At 39.7% G+C, this 9,927-nt stretch overlaps 1 protein-coding gene across 1 annotated transcript; it reads right to left on the reverse strand.

Annotated features, from left to right (window-relative positions):
• Positions 1-2,622: 2,622 nt before the first annotated feature.
• On the reverse strand, positions 2,623-8,354 carry LOC125888824 (extracellular calcium-sensing receptor). Its single transcript, XM_049576445.1, has 12 exons — positions 8,204-8,354; positions 7,851-7,993; positions 7,518-7,670; positions 7,232-7,432; positions 6,830-6,966; positions 6,451-6,694; positions 6,201-6,328; positions 5,933-6,029; positions 5,613-5,736; positions 3,400-3,872; positions 3,216-3,296; positions 2,623-3,009 (listed from the first exon to the last, which is right to left on the reverse strand). The coding sequence occupies exons 1-12, from the start codon at positions 8,352-8,354 to the stop codon at positions 2,647-2,649; spliced, it is 2,295 nt and encodes a 764-aa protein (XP_049432402.1). The 3' UTR covers positions 2,623-2,646.
• Between the last annotated feature and the right edge of the window lie 1,573 nt (positions 8,355-9,927).

Raw genomic sequence — 9,927 nt, forward strand, 5'->3', positions numbered from 1 at the left:
ATGATTGATTGTGGCAACCAAATGTGATTAAACATACTGAATATGTCTGACAATGCTATATAATCCAACAGATTTGATATAAGATTCTACATAGAACATACCTGACTAAACATAAATTGCTTATTGTAGGAGTGAGTGACTGAAACCAGCGTCCAACATGTGATCAAATATTATTGGAAACATGGCTTTGTACACATAATCCACTATTCTAGTCACCAAGAGGTTCTCCCATGTCCTTGACTTTAGAATTTCAGTGATGCCATCTTTTACTTGGGTGTCAGACATCATCAAAACACCTCATGAGACATGCATTTTAATCTCTTCAACAATGGCAAAAACTCCACTAAACCAGAAGGAAAAAAATGTTTTTTTGCATACAGTCTGTATTACATTCACATGATGATGATTGAAAAACAGGCTGAAGGTGTTAAAGAAAAAGTGTGTGTAACCCTGGGTTACAAAGCCTCACTAAATAAAAGCCTGTTAATAAAAACAGCCAACAAGAAATACATTATGATAAATGTGATAAATAAGTGACAAGTGATAAATAGACAATAAATAGATTAACATGGTTAAAAAAATCATAAAGATTGTCAGCAATGCTATATTTCATGATATAATTTAGGATTAAAACCGTGTAAATTCATGTTATTTTTATTTAAAACAGATTGAAAATGTGTTTAGACTCTTATTTTGAAGAGTCGCGCCACAGCGTGGCTCATATGACTTGCCACAGCCAAGCGGGTTGCTTTGTCTCTTCCTGCTTCTGAAGGAGGGAGATATGCAGATGGTCTTTGCAGAGCTGCTGCTTAAACAAAGGAAAATAGAGAAAAAAACGAGTAAAAGAGTCTATTTAAAGTTATTTTTGTACTCTGAAGACTTATTTTTGTTTTTTACCGGTCCGAGACTTGGTGACGTTTTATACATTGCCGAACGGGACTTGGTGAGTGTAAAAATTGTATTTTATTTCATGCAAGGAATGTTTTGTCATAATATATTGGTCATTTCATTGAAATGGAAAGCTAAGGTAGCAGATTTATGTTGTTTTATGTTGAAATGCCGGATATACACGGTAACATTTGATGCTTAAAGGGAGCACAGGCCTGTAGTTTACTTTCCTGTGACGCAGTTTTTTTACCCGCCGAGACGGCGAGTGCGCCAGTTTATGAAGTACCAAGTAAGCTGAAAAACAGACTTTTATTGATATTTGAAGCTACCAGATGTAGTATTTGAGTTGTTCATGTATACTATTTGGTTGTTATGGTTGGCCATTAAGGTTGGGACCGGAAATTCTGAGCGAATACCGGAGTTGGACTCCACGTGTGTGATACAAGATGGCCCTTGTGATACAGGGACCCCTTGAACTGTGCATTACACAGAAGCAAGCGCCTTCTGCTGGACGTTGCGCGGTTTCATCAGAAACTGGTAGGATTGATCCATATCTCTCTGCCAAACTGCAGTGGATTCTCACAGACACCGGATTAACCATTCGGGACAATCAAAGGATTTACAGTTATGAAGATAAAGACATTTGCTTGTGATAAACAAGTTATTCAGTCTTTTGCTGGATTATTTTGAGTTTTGTGCATTTTTTATTGTTTTTTTGTGGATCAACCATATATGTTAATGCTGTAATGGTATTACTGGAATTGTAAATGTTTTGTTTGGTACGAACAACAAAACAAGAAATGGTTGAAACTTAAAGGGGAGTTTAACCAAACGTCAACAATATCTCTTGAACTAAAGAACTAGACTTTATTCAGAAAAACGCTGAGTTAACCCAAATAGATTAAGAAATAGAACTTGAAATTAATACAAACAATAACCTAGGTTGAAAAATAATATCGTTTTTAAGCCAAATAATAGATTTAAATCTAAAAAAAGGATTGATAAACTAAATCACTTGAACAAAAAGGGAAATATTTCATTTTTGTTTTGTAAAATGATATTGAAATTTTATGTCAACTGTCTGTTTCTGTCTGTCACTAAAAATAATAAGCCGGCAATTTAAACTTATTCTCTGGTCTGTGGTTATTAATGCACCTTACATCTATCACTGCTCCAGTAGTTGAACCTAGCATTGGTCCTGGTATACTGTAACTACTCCAGAAGTGTTACATGTGTATGTATATTCATAAGTGTTTTGGTGACATCAATCCGAGGCATCCAGTTTTCATTAAAGGAGTAACTGTGTCCTTGTGAAGTTCTGAAAGGCCCTTCTCCAGTACCGTGTGACACTGTTTCAAATACTAAGCTGCTAGAGTTAAAGTGCAGTAGATCCCAGACAAAAAAAGGCGTACATGCTAAACAGATCAAGTAAGTACTCATAACATTTCTTACTGCAGACATACTAAATCTAATAAAAGTAACTCTCCCCAGATTAAGGTTATTGTCTGGGAGACACTGTACAGCAACAAAAAAGTATCCACACTCTCCAGTCATACTAATTCACTGAAATAAGGTCCCTAGTTAAAAAACGCTGTTAAAATCACAACATGGATACATGTTTCATGTGGAATTTTATTTTATTTTTTTCACATTTAAATATTCAAACTTTTTTTCATTTGACTATCAAATGTTGAATTAAAAAGCACATGCTTCTGTTTGCTTGATGGCCACCCAAAACAACCACATACAACATAATTGTTAAGTTTGTGTGTGATATTTTCCAGTCATGCCTTTTTTAACATTTCTCTGGGGCTGGAATAAAATTATGTAACATTTGGGCACAAAAATACAAAGTAACAGTCCGAAACTGGAGGCTAATATAGCAAACACTTCAACAGCCACAGTAAACTTTCCAGGAGAGCTGACATAAGCTGGAATGAAAGAAATCCACACAGCCCAGAAGATCAGCATGCTGAAGGTGATGAGCTTTGCCTCATTGAACCTATCAGGTAGCTTGCGTCCCAGGAATGCCAGGAGGAGGCAGACAAAGGCCATTAGACCAATGTAGCCAAGGACCAGATAAAATCCAGGCGGCCATGGCTCCTTACACTCCACAACAATCTAAATTTGTCCAACAATACATAATACAGATCATGTAATACATGAAGTGCAATTTGTTAAAATATCTAATTTTATGTAATAATGTTTGCTTTATTTCTGATCTCTATGACAAACATTAAAGACCTTGTGCCAAGGATTTTGCATTTTTGACTTTGGCGACTCCCAATGGTACTATCTAAAATATACTATGAGACACTACTTCTTACTTTTCCAGTTGAGGCTTGGTAGTTGGGGTTCCTGAATGGGAAGGGAGGTGCGCCTAAAATCCAACCAGCACAAAGACAAACCTAAGGGCAAGATTGAAATATAATCAATTCTTTAAAAACACACAGAATGTAAAATAGTCAGAAGTTGAAGTAAACAATAATAGTGATTTTATAGCCTTCCCACCTGAGGAGCTGTAGTACAGAGAATTAGCATCCTCTGTTGAGAGGGACCAAACAGCTTTAGAGCCCTGGAACCAGGTACATTTGACCGGAAGGCTAAGAGAACCACAATGGTCTTAACGAGGAGGCAGGACAGACAAAGGGCAAAGCTGATCCCAAATGCTGCTTGGCGAAGCCTACATGTCCACACAGACGGCTGACCAATGAACACCAGGGAACACAAGAAGCAGAGCTTGAGTGACAGGAGAAGCAAAAAACTTATTTCTGAGTTGTTGGCCTTTACAATGGGCGTGGAACGGAAACGATGAAAGACAGCAGTGATAATGGCTGTCAGGACGACACCCAGCAGTGTGAGTGTAACCAGGATGTAGCCCATTGTATCATGGAAAGACAGGAACTCTTCAATCCCGGCCACACATTTCACCTTGTCTTTGTCTGACCAGTGGTATTCAGGACATTTTGTGCACTCTGTGGAACCTTTGGAGACACAGATACAGTAGGTTCACACTGCATAAATGCACACAATTAAAAGTCTACATAATATTTTGGATTCAAATAACATGTCTTGATGACTCTGCAGTTGTGCAATGTATTTTTGGTTTTAGCTGCCCTTTTTCTGTCTCACACAGGCTCTGCCCTCTACTTGACTCATGAGTAATACTCCTCTCAAATGGTGGTGGCCCAGCCCTGGACCATCCACTATTTCTGGTGGGCTCTGTCAGAGGAGATGGGTTCAATAGGCATATTGCCCACTCTGGATCAACCTCTCCAGGTGCAGCTCCTGAGGGAGACAGGCTGAGGAGGCAGGATTGTCTATGCAGGTTATGCAGACCATCCAGGCAGTGAGAGTGGGGTCCACCACTGCCTGTTACAAGGCAAAGTGGTTGGGTTTCCAATGCTGGTGCCTCCTCCCTGCAATGGGACCTGCCATTGGTGATCAAGGCCCTGATGAAGGATCCTGTTGAGTCTCTGGAGCACTCCTCTCTGAAGGTGTTGTCATTTAAGACAGCTTTGCTGCCTGTCTTGACCTCAGCTAAGACAGTGTGTCAACTATCGATGCTCCTCAGTTGCTCACTGCTTAATGGTGACTGCAGTGAGGCGTCTCTCAGACCAAATCCCTCTCTTGTTCCCAAGGACATAAGGACTTTGTCTAGGTTGAGAGTGATACAGTCAGATGTGTTTTGTCCTCCACTTTATGAGGGAGACAGGGAGGCAAAATTGCATCTGCTCTGCCTAGTTCATGTGTTGGCTTGTTAAGTTGAATGCATAGCCCCCATCAGATGAACTGAACAGCGGTTTTTGTAGCAGTAAAGTCCTACTCAACAAATGCTTTGCAAGATGGCTATGTGAGTGCATCTCTGAAACCTACAGGCAGGTAGGGACCCTCTCACTGTGTTCCTCGCACACTTCACATGTGGTATGGCAGTGTCGGAGGCCTTCTTAAGCACAATGAGTGTTGAGGATCTATGTACTGCGGCGTTGCAGTCTATGCTATCCTACCCCTTCATATGATCAAAACTCTTGGACATGTCAAGCAACTTTTCAAGGTCTGTTGCTTGCTGGAACAATACAGGATGGGTGAAAGGATTGGGTGTTGCACCTGACTCCTCTCTGGGCATGATACATCAACATGTTTCTGTGTTCCTTGATGATCTGGGAAGTGTGGTGTGCAGGGTGTCTATTGTTTTTCTTTAAACCCCTGCAAGGTTAGGCCAAAGCTCAACCCAGTTCAGTTGCTTAAAACCTGGGTTGGCTGGGGACCCCTACTTCTTTGCTGCGGCAGCCCTGAAGAAGTAGGTGGGCTACGGCAATTTACCTTTAGCCAGTCAGGATCAGTGTGGCTGGGTCTATGTTATGTCATGACAGAGCTTTCATTTAATGTGCTCCCATAGTGTCCAGTAGAAAGTGGAGCCTGTGTGAAATAAAAAAAGGTTATGATATTGTAACCCTAGTTCTTTTAGCACAGACAGAGCCCCCTACCTAAAAGTTGTGTTGCTCCTACGCCACTGGCTAATGAGGGGTCCGCACATGTTTGGATGGGCTCGTTCTGATTGTCTTTTCTCTGTGTGTAAATATGTGGCTGTGATTAGAGTAATATTACCCATAGATTCCAGTGGAGGGCTCCCTCTGTGCTAATAGAAATAGGGTTACAATATTGAGACCTTTGTTTCTGAGAGAAGTTAGAAAATACAAATACTCAAAAGATGCATGGGCTACCAGTGTGGTTGCTGATTTCTCCATCAGCGCAGGGCAAACAATCAAAGCAGCAGTGGGGCTCTCCTGGACGTCTGGCCTGCCTGCTACCAGGGGAGCATGGAACACTACACTGAGAAACAGGCACCTGAACATATAAAGGCGTTTAATTACCTTCCAAGATTTGCTTTACTTTAGACTAGATGCTTGGTGGAACAAATATTCATATTTGTTTGACAATAGCTTTAGAACATCAGGTAACACTTAAAATGTTCTATCATGTAAAGAGAACTAAATCATTTTAAAGACAAATATGAAATCATTTTACTCGACATATGACCTACCTGTGACTGTCCTTTTGTCCACACAATGGTGCTCTGCTCTATCTGCAACTGTTGTCTCAATGCTGCGGAACCGTCATAGCTTCCCACTTTGATGAATCTAAATATGGCATGAAATTCTTTTAAAATCAGTCCAAACCTTATGTGTGACATTTTTTTTCCATCGTAACTCAGCTGAATGCTTAAAAAGCCACATTAAACATAATGCTTCTCAGTTAGGATTTTGTAAAGAGAAAGGTGTATTCCTGTGCATTGAAATATAATATTCCACCTAATTTCACCCTTGTCCTTCTGCCAGTTAATGATGTCATAGAGAGGGACTGGCTCTCCATTGGAGTCAAAATATACCTTCTCCTCAAACTGGTTTGTAAAATTCACAGTTTTTAGATGATGCAGCAACTGTATTAAATGAGGGAGAGAAAAAAACAGAGAATAAAAAGCCAAAGGAATGATACAAAAACAGGACAAATTAAAATCATGACATAATTTTTTTTTGTTGTTGTTTTAGTGGTTTAACTCACCTGCCTTGATGTAAATGACTTATGTGTCTCACACATTCCTTTTTTATGTCCTGCAGAATCACAATTCAGTAACGTGTGTAGAGCATGAGCAATGGCGTATACAGCTTTATACACATTATAGGATATTCTGACCTGAGATACATCTGTGTAACTACTGTCAGTGTACCTCAGATCCTCTGAACCAGTGCACACAGGCTTTTCAGCTGCACCTTTATAGTTTTCAGTGGTTGACCCTTTGAATGTACTGTTTTTTCCTTCAATAGCCCTGACCAAGGACCCAGAATTGCTTTGAGAGTCTGGTTTGTAATCAAAAGCCTCCAATTCCACAGCATTATCCATAGTATCTGCTTCATTTTCTTTGGACCTGTCTCCTCTAAACTCTAGTCTGCAACCAAACAGCTCTTCCCAGAACATGTTGACAAATTCCATCCCAGGTTTAGGAGAAGGACGGACATTCAGGAGGAATTCTTTCAAGCCGGGGATCCTGACCCCTGGGAAGGAGAAGCCCAGCGTGCCCTCTAGGAGACGGTGGAAGCGGGGTGAGGTCAGCAGGCTAGCGGTCACCCAGGCTTCACTAGCTACCCACTGGATCCCTGTAACATTTCTTTGAGTCAGCTGGAAAATAAGGCATATTTAAAGGGTACTGATAATGAAAAGAAAGCAAAGAGATGAGCATTAAACACCAGTGTTACATTTATATTACCTATTCTCATAATGTAACTTTAAATACTGCATTATCATATTTAATGCTTATGCGTATACATAGATATAGAGCGCTTACCTCTAAGAGTAGATCCAGCAGCTGTCCCTCAGTGGCAAAGACCACCACTACTTTTGTGGTTGAACTCTGCAGTCTGTCTGCCATTTCATGTATCTTGGCCACTGTGGGGGACTTTGGGATGGTCAGATGGAATGCCAGACACCCACCTTGTTGTCTAAACTGATCTGAAAATGCTTGGATGCCATAGTGACTGTAGTCATCCTGAAATATATAGAGAAATGTTTTGTAAATCATGTGGGTTTGCTTAGCTGACTAATGGTGGGGTTATAAAAAGTCCTTATCTCACCATTGTCCCTATTGTGGCCACCCAGTACCAGCCCAAGAAGGTAACCAGCTGAACAAGTCCTCTAACTTGAAATAAATCACTTGGCACAGTTCGCAAGAATGATGGGTACATATGCTTGTCAGTAAGACAGGTACAGGTGGCAAAATAACTCACCTATAGGAAGATGACATTAATTTTTTATAGAGATAAGACATAAGCCAAAAACAAAACATTGTTTTATGATAAATTAAAACAAAACAAAATAAAATAAAATAAATAACAACAACTACAAAAACAAAGAGCCGATGTGAAAATAAAATACTGTACATGTTCTGCCTTTTTTTCCTTTCTTACCAGTGGGAGGTTGAAAGGGCCAAGAGTTTGAGCTATGGCTCTTGTAGGGGAAGAGGATGCAAGGCCGATCACAGCAGGCACAGGAGAATCAACCAGACATCTGGGCAAAGTTTGAGATTTTGTACTCCTATCTGTTCGTTCCTCTGTTACATTTTCCTTTATGTAATGTCCATTTTTGTCAAAACAGTAAGGTTTTGCTCTACTAATTTCAATGTCTGTGTTTTTCACTGTGCTCAACATCCTTTTCTTTCTTTTTTTCCCCTTTGTCTTCACCCCCTTCGATATAATACCCCTGTCTGTTGGCATATCTAATCTTTTTTGAGTCTCTTCCATTTGTTTCAGCTCACTCATACTATTTTTGGAGTGACTGAGGAAAGACAAAAGAGCTTGCAGGCTGGTGTGGACATGGTCACAGCTGTCCATGACCTGGTAACCTAATTTAACACCTGGTAACAGGCTTGAATTGTGATTAATTTCCTCCACTGCAAACACCATGGTCATCATCCAGCGGAAGGCTCTGTGGTCAAAGCTGCAGGTAATTAAATGAAGTTGAATTCAGTCTATGTAATTCATTATGAGACATTAAACAGTATCACAGCATAATATAAGTCAGAGCATGTGAACAGTGTCGGAGCAACACTGACATTTAATCACAGCAAGGGGAAATGCTTTCAGTAACTTTTTTGTGTAAAACATGCAAGACTTTTTTTTTAATGTAGGACTATGTCAGATTAAAAACAGTATCCTCATACTTACCCACTGCAAGGTATGAGCTGAGGTTTGCTGTGGTAGCTGTGCTGTGGTGTAGGTGCTACATAATGCAGAGGGAAAAGCCCTCCAATCACAACATCTCCTCCCAGCTGCAGGGCCAGAGGCTTACTGTCTGCCAGTTTTATGCACTGAGGTAAGCTAGAACCAACAACACTCACCCCTTCTATCCTCAAACCACTCAGTCTCTCTCTCATAGTCTCCTCTTCTTTCATAACACCTTTATCTAGATTTAGCTCATCCCTTTCCTTCACACTTTCAGTCACAGAGAAAACTGGAAAAAGAAGGCTGAATATGGTCCAAAGAAGCAGCCAGAGAGAAACCCCGATAAGGGTATAATGCAGTGTCCAAACAGACCCCATAAAGACCGCATGTGTGCTAGAGATGATGATTCTCCAACATATTCTCTGAAAGGCAAATGAAGCAGAATATATAAAAACTATGATGCTTGCCTAATACCACGTGTCATATGAGTCATTGCCGGATCAACCAATCACAATGAAACATAATGGCACAGGATAGAGGACAATACATGGCTCACATTAAGTATGGATCTTAGAGTCTTGACCATGTTATTGATATATAATTATATTATATTACATTTTTAAACAATGACAACTCTATCATCGCAGACATTAAATAACAAATAAAGCAAACGGCTGAGAAGGGTTTGATTTGTTGGTTTTTGTATGAAAACCAGTTCTTTTTTGTTTGTTTGTTTTGGTTTTTTAGTGGTACAAAGCAGGAATTATGGTCTAGCTGAAATGGGCACGTCAAAGTCTTGGTAAAGCAAAATCTTTGACGTCTTTCTAAACTGTTAAACTGTTTTTCACTGCTTCTGTGTCTAGGAGCCATCCTTACCTCATCTACTATATAAAAACTATGTTACTACTGAAATTAGAGTGTGTTACACCCCTGGAAAAGGGATGAAATAATCACGAGAGTGATACGTATGGTGCTTCCCCAACAAGTTATTTACTGGATTGAGGAATTACCGCTATTTTCCCTAGATAGTGGGTGGAGCCAGAAGCAATCGATCTTTGAGTAACACATCGAGACCACTGTGTGGATAACAGGCTATCATAAAAATAAAGCAAACTATTTAAAATTGATACTCTCTAACATTTTACTATGATGGAGATTTTAACTGTTTTTATTGATTTTTATGTTTCTAATCTCTCCTTATGAATTGTACTTGTAAATCTATTTATCCTTTTTTATTCTCACCGCAGGTTTTAACATTATGATACAACATGAATTTGCAACATATTTAACTTATCACCCTTGCACAATAGCATTGTTGTTTCTA

The sequence above is a fragment of the Epinephelus fuscoguttatus genome, linkage group LG5 (genome assembly GCF_011397635.1).
Source record: "Epinephelus fuscoguttatus linkage group LG5, E.fuscoguttatus.final_Chr_v1".
NCBI classification, from domain to species: domain Eukaryota; kingdom Metazoa; phylum Chordata; class Actinopteri; order Perciformes; family Serranidae; genus Epinephelus; species Epinephelus fuscoguttatus.